Source organism: Danio aesculapii, chromosome 14 (assembly GCF_903798145.1).
Source record: "Danio aesculapii chromosome 14, fDanAes4.1, whole genome shotgun sequence".
Lineage (NCBI taxonomy): Eukaryota > Metazoa > Chordata > Actinopteri > Cypriniformes > Danionidae > Danio > Danio aesculapii.
Window position 1 is genome coordinate 4,506,405 of NC_079448.1, and position 19,560 is coordinate 4,525,964.

A 19,560-nucleotide genomic window follows, 5' to 3' on the forward strand; every position below is an offset into this window, starting at 1 on the left:
TACTGAATTCTCTCCAATTCTCGTCCATTTTCTTGATAACATTGAGCACTGTTCAGCACGTTCTTAAACAGCACTGATTAGCCATTGTGTTATCTGCTCTACAGAAATAACTGTGATAGGCCGTGAAGGTCATCAGTTCACCAAACTCGCCACTAAGTGGTACCACAGGAACACTGGAGCGTTTTAATGCCATGAAGATCAGTCGATTCATCAGCGGATCGCTCGTATGTCAGCTTATAAACAAACTAGCTGATCTTAACTCGTTTAAAACACTCCAGCGTCCCTGTATCCGTGGTTACACTCAGTAAACAGCGGTGAGTTCTGTGAACTGATGACCTTCACGGCCAACCACAGTCATTTCTGATGAGCACGTGAACACAATGGCTCAACAGCGCGCAAATGTTAACGGGAAATGGATGTTTTTACAATTTCAGTACAGATTGGTATCCAGTTTCATGACAACACTAGTGAGGGGCTACACATTTTCAGCATTTTTCAAAACATCTAAGACAAAATGTTTTGTTTTAAGTGAACTATCTCTTTAACATTACAGATAAAAAAATGATAAAAATAAGATTCTAAACAATGTTTATTTGGCCATAATAAACTCTCACTCTTTCCCACTGTCACTGTCGTTGCAGATCTGAGTGCCGTTGGCGATGTGGTTTTTATCGGCGAAGTTCTGGAGGAAGCTGTGTTTGTTTCTGTGCAAGTAGTCCACCAGATCTCCATATCGGCAGTATTCTGTCACCAAATATAATGGACCTGTGCAGAAATAAAGAAAGAATACACCTGATGATACATCTCTGAAGATAAAACATGTGGACAACCACTAAAGGAGGTCGAGCATTTTCATTTATGGCTCCTGGAACAGTGGCCTAAAATTACAGGCTTTTAAAGCCTTTTCTCAAAACTTGATTAATTATTTGGATAAATTCTTGTATTTTGATATGAAAGTACACTTATTTATCTCAAGGATCACTGGACTCACAAAGTCCTGGAGGCACTGTTTAATATACAATATTACAGGAGCTGTCAGCTTTCAGTAATGGTGTGGTGGTATTTTCTCACCTTGTTTTGTGCAGGCGCCCAGCAGGTTGACGATGTTGATGTGAGGACCCAGATGACTCATGATCTTGAGTTCAGACATCAGCGCTTGTGTCTCGCTTCTGCGGGCCGTTGCTGAAGTGATAAGAGGACATAAAATGACTACAGCTATCTATCACACTCATACAATTCAGGTTTAATTCTGTGTTTCACCCATACATTTGAGCATTTTCACTGCCACTTTAGTGGCTGACTGGGAAATGCCAAGACCATACGCTGTTGCCTCGACAACACGACCGAATGCTCCAGAACCCAATGTACGACCTGCAGAAGCAGACATCAGTAAACAAACAAACCTACATAAACACACACGAAGCAGTTATGGGAGGGTTTTGAGTATTTGCTAAAAAGATGGTTTCTAAGATGTTCTGGGTGGATGCCATAGACATAACCAGTTGGTTTCTAAGGTGATTCAGTGTGGTTGCTATAGAGATGTTCTGCAGTTGTCATGAAGATAATAGGTTGGTTTCTAAGGTGTTCCGAGGGTTGTCAGAGATGATATGGTGGTTTCTAAGGTGTTTTGGGGATTGTCATAGAGATGATAGGTTGGTTTCTAAGGTGTTCTGGGAGTTGTCATAGAGATGATAGAGTGGTTTCTAAGGTGTTCTGGGAGTTGTCATAGAGATGATAGAGTGGTTTCTAAGGTGTTCTGGGAGTTGTCAGAGATGATAGGGTGGTTTCTAAGGTGTTCTGGGAGTTGTCATAGAGATTGTAGTGTGGTTTCTAAGGTGTTCTGAGGGTTGTCAGAGATGACAGGGTGGTTTCTAAGGTGTTTTGGGGATTGTCAGAGAAGATATGTGGTTTTTAAGGTGATTTGGGGATTGACAGAGAAGATAGGGTGGTTTCTATGGTGTTCTGGTATTGTCAGAGACGATAGGGTGGTTTCTATGGTGTTCTGGTTGTTGTCATAGAGATGATAGGGTGGTTTATAAGGTTTTCTGGGGCTGTCATAGAGATGATAGGGTGGTTTTCAAGGTGTTCCGAGGGTTGTCAGAGATGTTATTGTGATTTCTAAAGTGTTTTGGGGATTGTCATAGAGATGATAGGTTGGTTTCTAAGGTGTTCTGGGAGTTGTTATAGAGATGATAGGGTGGTTTCTAAGGTGTTCCGAGGGTTGTCAGAGATGATAGGGTGTTTTCTAAGGTGTTCTGGGAGTTGTCATAGAGATGATAGGGTGGTTTCTAAGGTGTTCTGGGGTTGTCAGAGATGATAGGGTGGTTTCTAAGGTGTTCTGGGAGTTGTCATAGAGATTGTAGTGTGGTTTCTAAGGTGTTCTGTGGTTGTCAGAGATGATAGGGTGGTTTCTATGGTGTTCTGGGGTTGTCAGAGATGATAGGGTGGTTTCTAAGGTGTTCTGGGAGTTGTCATATAGATTGTAGTGTGGTTTCTATGGTGTTCTGGGGTTGTCAGAGATGATAGGGTGGTTTCTATGGTGTTCTGGTTGTTGTCATAGAGATGATAGGGTGGTTTCTAAGGTGTTCTGGGGCTGTCGTAGAGATGATAGGGTGGTTTCCAAGGTGTTTCGAGGGTTGTCATAGACATGATAGGTTGGTTTCTAAGGTGTTCTGGGAGTTGTCATAGAGATTGTAGTGTGGTTTCTATGGTGTTCTGGGGTTGTCAGAGATGATAGGGTGGTTTCTATGGTGTTCTGGTTGTTGTCATAGAGATGATAGGGTGGTTTCTAAGGTGTTCTGGGGCTGTCGTAGAGATGATAGGGTGGTTTCCAAGGTGTTTCGAGGGTTGTCATAGACATGATAGGTTGGTTTCTAAGGTGTTTTGAGGGTTGTCAGAGATGACAGGGTGTTTTCTAAGGTGTTCTGGGAGTTGTCATAGAGCTGATAGGGTGGTTTCTAAGGTGTTATTGGGAGCATGGAGACTATAGGGTGGTCTGGTTTCTGAGGTTGACATGGCTATATAAATGATGATGATGATTGATGATGTAAGTTTCTTACAGTGTTCTGGGAAGTTGCTTGAGGAAAAGTTTATATCAGATCGTCCAGAAAAGACACTACAGTTACACTGAATATGGTGAATCAACGTGTCCTGTTCTCACCCAGCACCAGACTGTCGCGTGGCATCTCCCAGGCCAGGTCATAGGGCAGATGAATGGGGTCAACGTAGATGTACTCGTGTCCATCCAAACTGACCGATTCAATCACCTTCCACCTGATTTCATACCGTGGCTTCTTCAGGCAAAACAATGTAAAGATTCAGTTTAATGCTGTTACATCTGTAACAGAATAAAGCTTAGTCTCAGTCACGCAGGAAGTGAAGTCACCGACCTTCCTCCACACAGCGATGAGGATGATGATGGAGATGATGACGATGACCACCAGCGCTAGGACAGCGGCCAGAACAGCTACCTGAGAGAACAGCGCTATACAGAAAACACAAAATCATTATTAAAAACACATCAAATACTTTTTATTATACTTAAAGGTGGACTGGTTTCTGAGGCGGTTGTCATAGAGACAATATGGTCGTTTCTAAGGTGTTCAGTGGTTGTCAGAGATCATAGGGTGGTTTCTAATGTGTTCTGAGGTTGTCATAGAAGCAATAGGGTGGTTTCTGTGGTTGTCAGAGATCTTAGGGTGGTTTTTATGGTGTTCTGGAGGTTGTCATAGAGACAATAGGGTGGTTTCTAGGGTGTTCTGGGGTTGTCATAGAGATGGTAGTGTGGTTTCTAAGGTGTTCTGGGGGTTGGTTTTTAAGGTGTTCTGAGGTTGTCATAAATACAATAGGGTGGTTTCTAAGGTATTCTGTGGGTTGTCAGAGATCATAGGGTGGTTTCTAATGTGTTCTGAGGTTGTCATAGAAGCAATAGGGTGGTTTCTAGGGTGTTTTGTGGTTGTCAGAGATCATAGGGTAGTTTCTATGATGTTCTGGAGGTTGTCATATAGATGATAGTGTGGTTTCTAAAGTATTGTGATGGTTGTCATGGAGATGATAGGGTGGTTTCCAAGGTATTATGATGGTTGTCATAGAGATGATAGGGTGGTTTCTAAGGTATTATGATGGTTGTCATAGATATGATATGGTGGTTTCTAAGGTGTTCTGGGGTTGTCATAGAGACAATAGAGTGGTTTCTAGGGTGTTCTGTCGGTTGTCATGGATCATAGGGTAGTTTCTAAGGTATTATGGTTGTCATGGAGATGATAGGGTGGTTTCTAATGTGTTCTGAGGGTTGCCATAGAGATGACAGGGTGGTTTCTAAAGTGTTCTGGGGGTTGTCAGAGGTGATAGGGTGGTTTCTAAGGTGTTCTGAGGGTTGCCATAGAGATGATAGGGTGGTTTTAAGGTATTCTGATGGTTGCCATTGAGCCGATAGGGTGATTTCTAAGGTGTTCTGGGGTTGTCAGGGAGATAATAGGGTGGTTTCCAAGGAGTTCTGAGGTTGTCACAGATATAATAGAGTGGTTTCTAGGGTGTTCTGTGGGTTTTCATAGATCATAGGGTAGTTTCTAAGGTATTATGATGGGTGTCACAGAGATGATATGGTGGTTTCTAAGGTGTTCTCGGGTTTCTAAAAATAAAAAGTTCTTAAATAAATATAAATCATTAATTTGCTTGAATTCAATTAAATACATTCACACACAATAGAGTCAATAATATTAATACAAACAAAACCCTAAACTATGAATGAATTAAATATGCATAAAGGACACCAAGTAATTTTAAGTATTACTAATTATTCTAAGTAATTTTAAAAATTAATAATTAGTTACTTTATAAAAATTTTAATTACAGTTTAATTACATTACTTATATGTTAATTTAATACTTAAATGTTCATTTAAATAGCATTATTGTGAGCATATAGAGAAATATTCCACAAACTTATCAATTACTGATGGATAAAACAAAAAGGATGTATCATGCACTGTCATTGTTTCCTTCTTTCCTTCCTTTATATCAATACAATTTAATTAAAATAAAATATGAAGGTGTACTTTTAATCACTTATCAAGTAGAGAAGTTTGAATATACAAGTAAAATCTGTGAGAATAGTACAATGGCAATGGGAGAAAACTGAAGGGTGATGTTGACTTTAAATCAAGTCAGTGTGGCTCATATACTGGACAGTAGGCTCGTATATAAAGTCAATAGGAAGCCTGCAGCTTTGGAGGGTGTTTGTGTTTCAGGATTTTTCTCACGGCTGAACCAGTATCGGGTTCTCAATGAGCTCAACGGGTTTCACGCCGCATTCAGGGTGCTAATGAAAGCAGCACTAGAGGATCATGGGATTCAAACCAAAGTCACTCTGTGTTTGATCTCCACGGGTGCCGCTCCATTCAGCAGATCCTCATTTCACACATTCACACACAGAGGCTTTAACACCCTCCTGTCTCACACTCATACACGCACACATGTGCACACACTCCATAGATATAATGATTTTATTATGTACACACTATATATTCTGTCCTCTTCCTCCAACCCTACCCCTAAACCCAACCCTAATAGGTCACACACACACACACACACACACACAGTACTCACTGCTGTTGACCAGTCTGATGTCCCGGGCTCGGGCTCCTCTCTCATTGCTGGCCTCACAGCGGATGGTGAGCAGCTGCGGTCGGACCAGCGTCACCTGACTGAGCACCTGGTGGATCTTGCGAGTGTTGTTGTAGGTGACATTAGTCTGGATGGTGACGCTCTCTGGATCCTCCACTAGAGGGCTCCATACCGCACTTCTATTACTGCACCTAATGAACAAAAAAAACAAAGAGTACACTCATGGCTCGTTTCCACTGACTGGTACGGTACGGTTCGGTTTGGTATGGGTCACCTTTATCAGGCTTGCGTTTCCACTAACAAGGGTACCCTTTTGGTGGGCGTGGTGTACGACAGAAAGTTTCAGTTGACGTCATTCTAGCTCGAGGAAATGTCTACTATAAAACTGTAAGGGTCACTTACATATTATATGAGAAGCACTTCTCACAAAACAGACGCTTCATACACATAAATGCTTGTGTAGAAATGTTTATTACTAACTTTTCAATGAACATGAGTTGATTATAACTGCAGATCAAAGACAGTGCGAAACAGCCTACTGTAATGTTTGTAATTATATTAAATAACTAAATAAATGAACAAATATAAACACATACAGCCCCTTACAGTCTCCGATATGTTACCAAATACATAAGAACTACACACAACAGACATTTCGCCCGTATTTAGGTTCAAAACAACAGAAATTATAGCCTACAGTCAGTGAAAACCTCTTATCTGTGTCTGTAATCTTCAGCAGCACATGTAGCCTCTGTTAGACAGTATTCCGTCATTCCCGGTTCATATTAGTCCAAAAGGTGAAGATAATAAGTTAGTTATACATGGCATTTTGTTCGCGTTTGCTGAAAAAATAATGTGCTCCTTTTTTTCCGGCTTCTTCTTTGTTTCTTTGCGCTTCACTCTCGCGTTTGTCAGTGTCTGACAAGATCGGGTTTCAAAAGCACGTCAATAATCAAGCGCAGGTTATCATCATCAGCTCAAGAAGTTTGTTATTCAAGATATAATGTTAGACGCGCGCGAGCGCTAGCAAGAAAGCGAAACCGCTCGCGCCTCAGACTGGCTCGTAAAAAACTACGGGGCTCAGGGTAAATCTGCTCTTCTTCTTTGATTTGTGGCTGTCCATCAAGATGACGACAAGGTTTGTTTTAGCCCAGATCGACCACGGCTTGTTATTATATGTATTTATAATTCCGCTAAAATCTCTCGCTGTGTTTTTCAAACATGGCGGGTTTTTTGTTTTCATTCCGGCTTGTTGCGTAAGCTAATGACGTATCTCTGTAAACCAATAGCGTTCAGCTGTGCGTGTGGCTCCGCCTTTTGGTACCCTTTCTCGTGTTTGGTACCCTTTCGAAAGGGTGCCGAAAAAGTGGTACGGTACGGTTCGGTTCGGTACGCTTTTTGACAGTGGAAACGGCCATAAAAGCGTACCAAACCAAACCGAACCGTACCGTACCACTCAGTGGAAACGGGCCATCAGAATATTATGAAAATAGCATGACAAATGATGTATGCAGTTAGCAACATGTTGTCAGATGATTCGCCATGCATGTTAATCAGTCAGTGGTATTAGGTTGGTATAATTAAAAAACATATATACATACATACACACACACACAAAACACATCTTTGTTGCCAGTGTTTAAATTATTATTTCAGCAAATAGGATTGTAAAAAAAAAAGATTTGTCGTACTCTCCCATTCACTACGCTCTAAGTTTACCAACCATGATGCCTTCCGCTACTGAGAAACCCAGAAATGTAAAAAGGGTCCATTGTTTTCACATACATAAGGCACAGAGTCCACATAGTGTGTGAACTCTACACATTATGCAAACATAGTACGCTAATATGCCATCAGAACCCATCATTAGAAGACATCAAATGTCAAATCTGCACTTTTGCTTGCAAACCAGAACAAACCCACACAATAATACACTAATCTGAGTTCCTAATATCCAGCAGAGCGCTCATAAGTGCCTCCACCCTTGAACAAGTGTGCAGTGACAGGCGGAGGTGTGTGCTAATAACCGCTTTAGCATATGTGCTGTATGTATTATTCATTCAGCAGTGTGTCTGTGCTGCTCTTAGGTGTTTTAATCAGCTCAGCCACAGCGCTTAGATGATGTACAGTCCTCACTCTGGACGGGCTGATGGACACACACATCCTGATCAATTACGCTGATGTCTGTGTGTTTATATAGTGCTTTCTGAGAGCATGTGCAAACTCATCAGCTTTACATTTACTCATCCCGCAAACAGCTCACATTAAATATGAATGAGAGACCTTAACGGTGGAATATTGTGACGATCTAGAGTTCATGGTCCATTTATCCATCCATGCATCTATATATTATTCATTTATCCATCCATTCATACATCTATATATCATCCATTAATGCAACCATCCACCTATCCATCAATCCATCTATATATCATCCATTTATACATCCATCCATCTATCCAATCCATCTACATACCATCCATTGATACATCCATCCATTTATATATCATCCATTTATACATTAATCCATGCATCAATCATCTATAAATCATCCATTTATACATCCATCCATCTATATATCATCCAATAATCCATCCATCAATCCATCTCTATTTTATCCATTAATACATCCATCCATCAATCCATCCATCTATATAATATCGAATAATCCATCCATCCATCCATCCATCCATCCGTCCATCTATATGTCATCCATTAATACATACATCTATATAACATCCATAAATATATCCATCCATTCATTCATCTTACTATATATCATCCATTAATCCATCCACCCATCAATCCATCCATCCATCCATCCATTGATTCATCCATCAATATATCATCCATTAATACATCCATCAATTTATCAATCCATCTATATATCATCCATTTATATATTTATCCATCCATACATCCATCCATCCACCCATGCATCTATATATCATCCATTAATACATCCATCCACGCATATATCATCCATTTATATGTCCGTCCGTTCGTCCGTCCATCCATCCATCCATCCATCCATCCATCCATCCATCCATCTATCTATCTATCATACAATATCCATCCATTAATCCATCTCTATTTCATCTATTAATACATCCATCCATCAATCCATCCATGTATTTATCGTACATTTATTGATCCATCCATCAATCCATCTATATATCATTTTAATACATTCATCCATCAATCCATCTCTATATTATCCATTAATACATCCATCTACATATCATCATTAATCCATCCATCCATCCATCCATCCATCCATCCAATCAACCATTCATCTATCAAGCATTAATCCATCCATTCATCTGTATATCATCCATTAATACATCCACCCATTTATCCATTAATCTATATATCATCTATTAATAGATCTATTCATCCAGCTATATATCATTTATTAATACGTCCATCCATTCACTGATCCATCCATCCATATATATATCCTCCATTTATCCATCCATCCATCCATCCATCCATCCATCCATCCATCCATCCATCTATAATTTCCAATTATACATCTATCCATCCATTCATCTATAATCTATTAATACATCCATCCATCCATCCATCCAGCCATTTATCCATCTTTCTATTTATATATATCATCCATTATTATATCCATCCATCCATCCATCCATCCATCCATCCACCTATAATCTTCATTCATACATCCATCTATATATTTATCTATATATGATCCATCCATCCATCCATAATGTACAATGCACAGTACAAAAATTAGTAAAGTAAACCTAGTCAAATCCTAAGAAATTTGCATATACCAATTCAATTATGATGATAGTGATGATGATAATGAAGGAGTGTCCTTACCTGGTCATGCTGTCGCAGCTGAACCACTGAATGCTGGGTTTAGGCACTCCTTCTGCCACACAGGTCACTGCATGCTTCTTCTCCGGCAGGTGATGATCTGACAACTCCGTTATCTGTGGAGGAACTGCAGAAGCAGACAACAGATTTTCACATGAAAACCTCACTCAATAAACCAGACAGGTAAACAACAATTCATTCTTTAAAACTATAAATAAATCTGTCATTTTTAAATACAAATAAGAAATAGTTTAACAATGAAAATAAATGAATCTACTTAAATACTTAACTCTTTATTTAATACTTATATTCAATAGCCCTAATTTAATATTGAATAAAAATGTTTATAAATAAAATCATACTTCAATATAATTAATAATTAATAACTATTAAAAATACCAAATAAATATCTGTTAGTAAATGTATTATTTAAATATATTAAAATAATAAATATTTATAAAATACATCATTTATAATGACCAAATGTAATTTTTAAATGCAATTTCTAATAATAATAAATTAATCCTTTATTATATTTTAATGAAAATAAATGAATCTACATGAATACTGAATTATTTAATTAATTATGTTCAACAGCTGTAATTTAATAGTTAATTAAAAATACTATTAATACCAAATAAATTTATATTGATCGATTAATTCTAAGATGTTTTTTTAAGTATATAAATATTATAAAATGCATAATTTATTATAACCAAATTAAATGTTAAATAATCAGGTAATTTAAAAAGCAAAATAATAAAATAAAAAATAAAATTTTTTTGTATTTCATTATTATTATTATTATTTTTATTATTATTATTATATTATTATTTTTATTTTTTATTCATATAATTTTTATTTAACTCATTTGACAATTTTTTTAAATAAAATAAAATAAAATAAAATAAAATAAAATAAAATAAAATAAAATAAAATAAAATAAAATAAAATAAAATAAAATAAAATAAAATAAAATAAAATAAAATAAAATAAAATAAAATTAAATTAAATTAAACTAAAATAAAAAAAATTTCACTGTAGTTTGAGTGGCTAATGATAAAAGTTAACTGGTTCTGCAGTAATCCTGGCAGCTGGTATTATTCTTGCTGCTTCCCATCTCAAACCAACACGGGTGTCTATTTTCAGGAAATGGGGTGGTGTGTAAATGGATGTCGAACCGTCTCACCTTTCACCTCCAGGTCAAAGGTCATCTCTTTGAGGGAATCTTCATTGCGGACGGTGACTTTGTAGAGACCCATCTGCTGCAGTCGAGTCCTGACCAGGGTCAATGTGCTGACAAACCTGTAACACAAACAGAGCTGCATCAATGTCTGTTTGCAGCTATATATATTTATATATATATATATATATATATATATATATATATATATATATATATATATATATATATATATATATATATATATATATATATATATATATACATGTATATATATATATATATATACATATATATATATATACATATATATATATATACATATATATATATATATATATATATATATATATATATATATATATATATATATGTATATATATATATATATATATATATATATATATATATATATATATATATATATATATATATATATATATGTATATATATATATATAAAATTAGTAAACAGAAACATTTATGGGAATTGAATGATTGGCTTTTTATAAAATCCTTAATAGTAAACTGAAGAAGACTGTGAGTATTTGATGGCTGTAAATACCGCGTCTCGTGCTCCTCCCTCATGCTGTGTCCTCTGATAACAGCGCCGTCTTTTCTCCACTGGACTGTGGGTTTGGGATATGCCTCGATCTCCACCTTCAGCTCCACATTTTCTCCGAGTTGCGCAGAGATGTTTCTGTCCAGAGGAGGAGTCAGAGACACAAAACCCTTCTCTGCGGACAGATAAAAAAAGATTAAGTATGGAATAATCAGTATTCGTTTCATTAACAAAATCTATAAGAAATCAACAGATAAATAGCAAACAAAACAGTAAAACTAAATTAAACTACATTTCCTGATTATTGCCGATAGCCTAATGGTTAGTGTGTCAACATATATTGTTAATGTGTTTTGGGCATCTCGATTTCGAATTCTGGCTTGTGGACATTTCACAACGCCATAATTCAATTCAAGTTTATTTGTTTAGCATAGTGCTTTTATATTTATATTTACAAACTGGTAATGATCAGTTAGGTATGACTTAAACCATCGTAAAGCCTGTCCCTGGACACCTGTTAAAGTTAAGCGATCTATGAGGGTATCATAATCGAAAGTGTCGAACGCAGCACTGAGGTCAAGTAAAACTAGTAATGAGATGCAGCCTCGATCAGCAGCTAAGAGTAAATCTTTGGTTATTAAACTACTAAAGTGGTTTACATACTGTGATGAGGCCTGAAACCTGACTGAAACACTTCAAAAGCATTGTTTGTCTGTAGAAAGGAGCATAATTAGGCAGACACAACTTTTTTCTAGCAATTTAGACATTAATTGAAGATTTGAAATAGGCCTATAGTTAGCTAAGTTGCAGGGATCAAGTTTTGGTTTCTTAATAAGAGGCTTAATAACAGCTGGGTTGACAGGGTTTGGAACGTGACCTAAAGATTAAGGCCATGTTCCAAACACCTCTTCCTTTCTCCAATTTCACTTCTTATCTAGCTAATGTCTTGTCAACAAATGACAAAAAAATGTACTAAATTTCCTGATTGTTTTACAGCAATTGAAACAGCTGCTATTGGTGCACTTTATCAAATAAAATATTAAAAAATAACACAAATGAGAATAAGCTAAATTTCCTGACTGGTCCAAAAGCAACACAAAATATAATTTGTTTTGTTGTTGATAACTAAAGAAATCTAAAGGACATTTTAGCACCCTAAAGGACATTTTATTACATTATGTCAACTACAAGATTTATTATTTATTAAAGATTTAAAATAAGAAAAAAAAGTACCATTAGTTACTGTTCATGTATTTACTAACATAAAAACAATAATCAATATATTTATCATAGCATTTATTTATATTTGTTTATTAAAAACACAGTTGTTCATTGACAGTTCTTTTTAACGCATTTAGAAAGCTTCTATTTCTGCATTGCCATGGCTGATCAACAGCATAAACTACTATGACAATGATCCCCTCAGGTACTGATTATGGGCTTCATAAAGTATAAATGTAACCAGAACGAGTTTGAATACAATTTTTTTCCCTGACATTTATAACCATTCTGAAAGCAACAGCAGATCATTTACCTCAGAAAATGAAATACACATACAGTTTGAACATGAACATGAATGTTAGAACTGTGACTATCAGAACATTCTATTTTCGCAGCAAAACAACAGCATAAACTAATATGACAGTGATCGCCTCAGGTACTGATTATGGGCTTTACTCAGTATTAATGGAATCAGTGTGCATTTGAATATGATTTTTCCTGACAATTATATTCACTTTTAATAAATTAACGAAGCTTACTATTTATTCATTAGGTTATAAACGTAAATGTTCATTTTGTTGGGAGTTACATGCATTATATTCCACTTCTGAATGTTTCTGGTATATTGTCACTATCACCTTGTCACGTCATATGTAATTAAGACACAATGTAATACTGACACACAATAAAAGGTATCTTTTTGATGTTAAAAAGTTTTGTCCTAACCATTCTCGAAAATGTTTCTATTACTGTGACGCCACAACTGAACAATAACATAAACTAATATGACAATGATCACCTCAGGTACTGATTATGTGCTTTATTCAGTATATATGTAACCAGTTCGAGTTTGAATACTATTTTTTGCTGACATTTATAACCATACTGAAAGCAACAGCAGATCATCTACATAAGAAAATGTAATACAAATACAGTTTGAACATAAACATGAATGTTAGAACTGACTATCAGAACAGTTTCTATTTCTGCAACAAAACAACAGCATAAACTAATATGACAATGATCCCCTCAGGGACTGATTATGTGCTTTATTCAGTATAAATGTAACCAGTACGAGTTTAAATACTATTTTTTGCTGATATTTATAACAATTCTGACAGCAACAGCAGATCATTTACCTCAGAAAATGTAATACACATCCAGTTTGAACATGAACATGAATGTTAGAACTGACTATCAGAACGGTTTATATTTCTGCAGTAAAACAACAGCATAAACTAATATGACAATGATCGCCTCAGGTACTGATCATGGGCTTTATTCAGTGTTAAATGCTTATAATTTGAGTTTGAACACCATTTTACCTGACATTTATAACCATACTACTGAGAGCAGCAGCAGATAGCTCACCCCAGAGCTTGAAAATAAAATAACTAGTGGCTGATTTGAAAATGAAAGTCACAACATCAACATCACCAACAACATCAGTCACTCTGCATTATATGTGATTTAAATAGGTTAAGTATGTATTAATTAGATTATAACCCTTGTCATTTCATTGGGAGTGCAGTGGCTGATATTTAAATGACTGTCTGGTGTTTAAGAATTTCTGTCATGTTGCGTCATGTTTGGTGCAGACAACTAAATTGAATAAGAGTATAAGAGACATTCTCAGAACACTGAATGAATGAACTATGAATATGATGAAGATGATCAGCAGGTGAGTTCTGCTTGCTCATCTTTTCTCCATGATCTCTTTAATATTCCATAAGCCAGCTCTCTCTCAGTCGTGATGTAAATGTCGAGGTGCTAAAAGCCCTTTCTGCTGTACATCCTGTGTGTGTGTGTGAGAGAGCTGCTGACACTGAAAACATTGATCTCCACTCAGCTCCTCAAGGCTCCTGTGTGCATTCATAACCTTAAAACATAAACATCCCTGAAGCTCCGCATTCACACGCAGAGCAAATATCAGAGGCGCTTTTCCATCGCTGGGAGACTGAGGGAGGACTTGTTTTAAATGTTGATGTTGATTTAATTAGAGTTAATCAAAGCATCATTGAAAAGATGCCACACACATTTTACAGCACATCATGCACACCTGATGATCAAGGCCACGCTTCATGCTGAAAACTGCTGAGCGCTGCTATTTTACTGTCACTGAGTTCTTTTAGCGCACTTTTAGTGATTTTGCTTTGCATTTATTTAAATTGATTTAATCGGATGATTTTTGGGCGACGTAGTGGCGCAGTAGGTAGTGCTGTCGCCTCACAGCAAGAAGGTCGCTGGTTCGAGCCTTGGCTGTGTCAGTTGGCGTTTCTGTGTGGAGTTTGCATGTTCTCCCTGCGTTTGCGTGTGTTTCCTCTGGGTGCTCCGGTTTCCCCCACAGTCCAAAGACATGTGCTATAGGTGAGTTGGGTAGACTAAAGTGTATGAGTGTGTGAATAACTGTGTGTTTCCCAGTGATGGGTTGCAGCTGGAAGGGCATCCGCTGCATAAAAGAAATGCTGGATAAGTTGGCGGTTCATTCCGCTGTGGCGACCCCTGATTAATAAAGGGACTAAGCCGAAAATGAATGAATGAACGGATGATTTTTTAAAATATCATTATGAGTTAATGAGTATGTGAGTTTTATTATCGTCACTATTTTTTTCACATTTTGTATGGTTTTTAGGCATTATTATTATTATGATTATAATTATTATTTAAAAAAACAATATATTATATATAAAAATATATTAAATAATATATAAATACATTTATAATAATAATACATCTGTCTTGTTGTTATTAATTTATATAAATTCGTATGTATTTTTACATTCATTCATTTTCTTTTCAGCTTAGTCGCTTTATAAATCTGGGGTCGCCACAGCGGAATGAACCGCCAACTTATCCAGCATATGTTTTACGCAGCAGATGTCCTTCCAACTGTAACCCATCACCGGGAAACATCCATACACACTCACTCACACATACACTACGGTCAATTTTAGCATACCCAATTCACCTGTACCACATGTCTTTGGACTTGTGGGGGAAACCAGAGCACCCGGAGGAAACCCACACGAACACAGGGAGAACATACAAACTCCACACAGAAATGCCAACTGACCCAGCCGAGGCCATTTTAATGAATATTTATTAATTTTGGATTCTTTCAGAATTAATTTTATTTTTAAAACTTTTAGTTTTAAGTCCAATTAAGGTCATTTTCATATTTAATTAAAATATGTCTTTTTAATAATAATAATAATAAAAAAAACACTGTGGAATTTTAGTTTTAGTTACATTTTTTAGTACATCAAGATATAAAATTAGTGATCAAAATGAGAAATAAAACAATTTAAATATTTAATTATATTTCAGATAAAGTTTATTTGTCAAGTTTATAATATAATATAATATAATATAATATAATATAATATAATATAATATAATATAATATAATATAATAAATATAATATAATAAATATAATATAATAAATATAATATAATATAATATAATATAATATAATAAATATAATATAATATAATATAATATAATATAATATAATATAATATAATATAATATAATATAATATAATAAATATAATATAATATAATATAATATAATATAATATAATAAATATAATATAATATAATATAATATAATATAATATAATATAATATAATATAATATAATATAATATAATATAATATAATATAATAATATAATATAATAATAATATAATATAATATAATATAATATAATATAATATAATATAATATAATATAATAATATAATATAATATAATATAATATAATATAATATAATATAATATAATATAATAATATAATATAATATAATATAATATAATATAATATAATATAATATAATATAATATAATATAATATAATATAATATAATATAATAGCAGTGTGGTGGCTAAGTGGGTAGCGCTGTCGCCAAACAGCAAGAAATGGGCTGGTTCGAGCGTTGACTGGGTCAGTTAGCATTTCTGTGTGGAGTTTGCATGTTCTCCCCTATGTTCTCCCTGTGTTTCCTCCGGGTGCTCCGTTTTCCCCCACAAGTCCAAACACATGCACTAAAATGAATTGGGTAGGCTAAATTGTCCGTAGTGTATGTGTGTGAATGAGAGTGTATGGGTGTTTCCCAGTGTTGGGTTGCAGCTGGAAGGGCATCTGCTGCGTAGAACATATGCTGGATAAGCTGGCGGTTCATTCTGCTCTGGCGACCCCAGATTAATAAAGGGACTAAGCTGAAAAGAAAATGAATGAATGAATGAATATAATATAATATAATGCAGGTTTATTTGTGTTGTGTGTGTTCTCTGCAGGTTTTTCTCACCCAGTACAGTGATGTTGATGCTGGCTGAAGCTCTCTGGTCCTGCACCCCCTCATGAACATGACAAACATACTGTCCAGATCTGTCCAGAGAGACGTCTGTGATGTTCAGACACGACCTCATGCTCATGGAGGACAGGACGTCCGTCAGGGGCTCGATGCCTCCCACCTACAGTAATAAAACCACAATAGGTTAAATCAACAGAAAAGTTGCTTTCTAATGTGTTTATACTTATTTTTTGGCAAGACAATCCCATTGTTTTAACTTCTTAACAGTGAAACCTGATTTTCATTTGTTATTTTGATCATTGGCCATTTTCTGAAGGAAAACAAAAGCTCTAAATGACAAGATAATTATTGGAAATTAGGACGAAATGTTATCATAAATGTAATTTATGAAAACAAAACCAAGGACCTCCTCTTCTCTTCCCCACCACACGACAACCTGAAAACATTAGGGAATTCAGAGTGCCTAATACAGGTGAGTAGGCTTGACAAACCACCTGTAGAAAACACACTCTTTCATCTCTCTGACACTTTAAGCGACACTTGCGCCAGGTTTTGCACCAGACACTTTCTGTTAAATATAAAAAGGTAATTAAATTTTACATTTATGAAATGTGCCTCACACAGGTAAGTGGGCTTGACAAACCACATGTAAAAACACAAAATATAAATAAATGAAAATAAATAAATACCCTTCCACCCATTACTCTAGCACTTAATTCTCTGAGCACCAACAATTCCTCTGTATAATTAGCACTTCTTGCATGTATTGCCTCTTCTTGTTGAATATCTGAATGTGTCCTCAATTGTAAGTTGCTTTGGACAAAAGCATCTGCTAAATGACTAAATGTAATATTTTACTCAAATACATACATAATAAATCTAGATATATCTAATTGTTGGATCCCAAACCTGTCATATATTTGCTACAAGTCATTATTTTAAAGATGATGTCTTGAGCATCTGATTTTTCCTCAGTGCTGATGTGCTTTCATTTTCTCCTTTTTACTCACAGCGAGTTGTGAGGGACTGTTTAATAAATAAAACTGGCCTTAGATAGTTCAGTCTGCGTCAAATTTGCAGGAAAATATCAGGCTTTGCTGAAAGGCTTGTTTTTTTTGTTTGTTTTTTTTACCAGCAATGAGGTTCAATTGTGGTAGCCTATAACAGATTTCAAAGAAAATATCTTAATATTAATATTAATCTTAATTATCACTTCTTGTGTGTATTGCCTCTTCTTGTTGAATATCTGAATGTGTCCTCAATTGTAAGTCGCTTTAGACAAAAGCGTCTGCTAAATGACTAAATGTAACATTTTACTCAAATACATACCTAATAAATCTAGATATATCTAATTGTTGGATCCCAAACCTGTCTTATATCTGCTACATTTTTAATACAAGTCATTATTTTAAAGATGATGTCTTGAGCATCTGATTTTTCCTCAGTGCTGATGTGCTTTCATTTTCTCCTTTTTACTTATAGCGAGTTGTGAGGGACTGTTTAATAAATAAAACTGGCCTTAGATAGTTTAGTCTGCGTCAAACTTGCAGGAAAATATCAGGCTTTGCTGAAAGGCTTGTTTTTTTTGTTTTTTTTTTTTACCAGCAATGTTCAATTATGGTAGCCTTTAACCGATTTCAAAGAAAATATCTTAATATTAATTATCACGTCATGCGTGTATTGTCTCTTCTTGCTGAATATCTGAATGCCTCCTCAATTGTAAGTCGCATTGGACAAAAGCGTCTGCTAAATGACTAAATGTAAATGTAACATTTTACTCAAATACATACCTGATAAATCTAGATATATCTAATTGTTGGATCCCAAACCTGTCATATATTTGCTACAATTTTATTACAAGTCATTATATTTAAGATTATGTTATCTGATTTTTCCTCAGTGCTGATGTGCTTTCATTTTCTCCTTTTTACTCACAGCGAGTTGTGAGGGACTGTTTAATAAATAAAACTGGCCTTAGATAGTTTAGTCTGCGTCAAACTTGCAGGAAAATATCAGGCTTTGCTGAAAGGCTTGCTTTTTTTTGTTTTGTTTTTTTACCAGCAATGAGGTTCAACTGTGGTAGCCTATAACAGATTTCAAAGAAAATATCTTAATATTAATATTAATATTAATTATCACTTCATGCGTGTATTGCCTCTTCTTGTTGAATCTCTGAATGGCTCCTCAATTGTAAGTTGCTTTGCACAAAAGCGTCTGCTAAATGTAATTGTAACATTTGACTAATGTCATTTACCAAATGACTAAATGTAATTGTAACATTTTACTCAAATACATACCCGATAAATCCAGATACATGTAATTGTTAAAAGTTTTTAATACAAGTCATTATTTTTAAGATTACGTCTTCTGATTTTTCCTCGGTGCTGACGTGCTTTCGTTTTCTCCTTTTTACTCACAGCGAGTTCTGAGGGTCTGTTTATTAAGCAAAACTGGCCCCAGTTTAGTATATGCTGAGTTCAGACTGCATGATTTTCAAAGTAGTCGTGTCACTGATGTTTTCACACTGCATAACTCTCTGGGCTAGTGTTCCGTCAGTGCTTTATTTACACCGTAGGATGGATCGGCGACAGGGGGTTTCACACTGCATGATTTTAAAATAGGAAGAATCACCAACAACTTTGTCCAAACTTCATCTCACATCCAAACACAGGCGAGAAGTGACATGGAAACAATGCGAGGTCACGTAATATATCTTTCGTTATTAAATATATAATAAAAAAAGAAGGCTTTAGTGGGGTAGAAAATTGACTTATTTTGCTCACCTGGCTTTTGAAGAGAATTAGCAATGT

General features: G+C 35.3%; 1 protein-coding gene across 2 annotated transcripts in view; it reads right to left on the minus strand.

The window, feature by feature from the left end:
- pdgfrb (platelet-derived growth factor receptor, beta polypeptide) overlaps positions 1-19,560 on the minus strand; it is a 99,888-nt gene that overhangs the window by 21,928 nt on the left and 58,400 nt on the right. For both annotated transcript variants that reach the window (XM_056472971.1, XM_056472970.1), the window contains 10 exons: positions 16,745-16,910; positions 11,218-11,389; positions 10,660-10,775; positions 9,474-9,597; positions 5,607-5,815; positions 3,390-3,484; positions 3,161-3,293; positions 1,267-1,371; positions 1,072-1,182; positions 615-765 (listed from right to left, as the gene is read on the minus strand). In XM_056472971.1, coding sequence (XP_056328946.1) covers positions 615-765; positions 1,072-1,182; positions 1,267-1,371; positions 3,161-3,293; positions 3,390-3,484; positions 5,607-5,815; positions 9,474-9,597; positions 10,660-10,775; positions 11,218-11,389; positions 16,745-16,910 — 1,382 coding nt within the window. The remainder of the gene's footprint in view (positions 1-614; positions 766-1,071; positions 1,183-1,266; positions 1,372-3,160; positions 3,294-3,389; positions 3,485-5,606; positions 5,816-9,473; positions 9,598-10,659; positions 10,776-11,217; positions 11,390-16,744; positions 16,911-19,560) is intronic.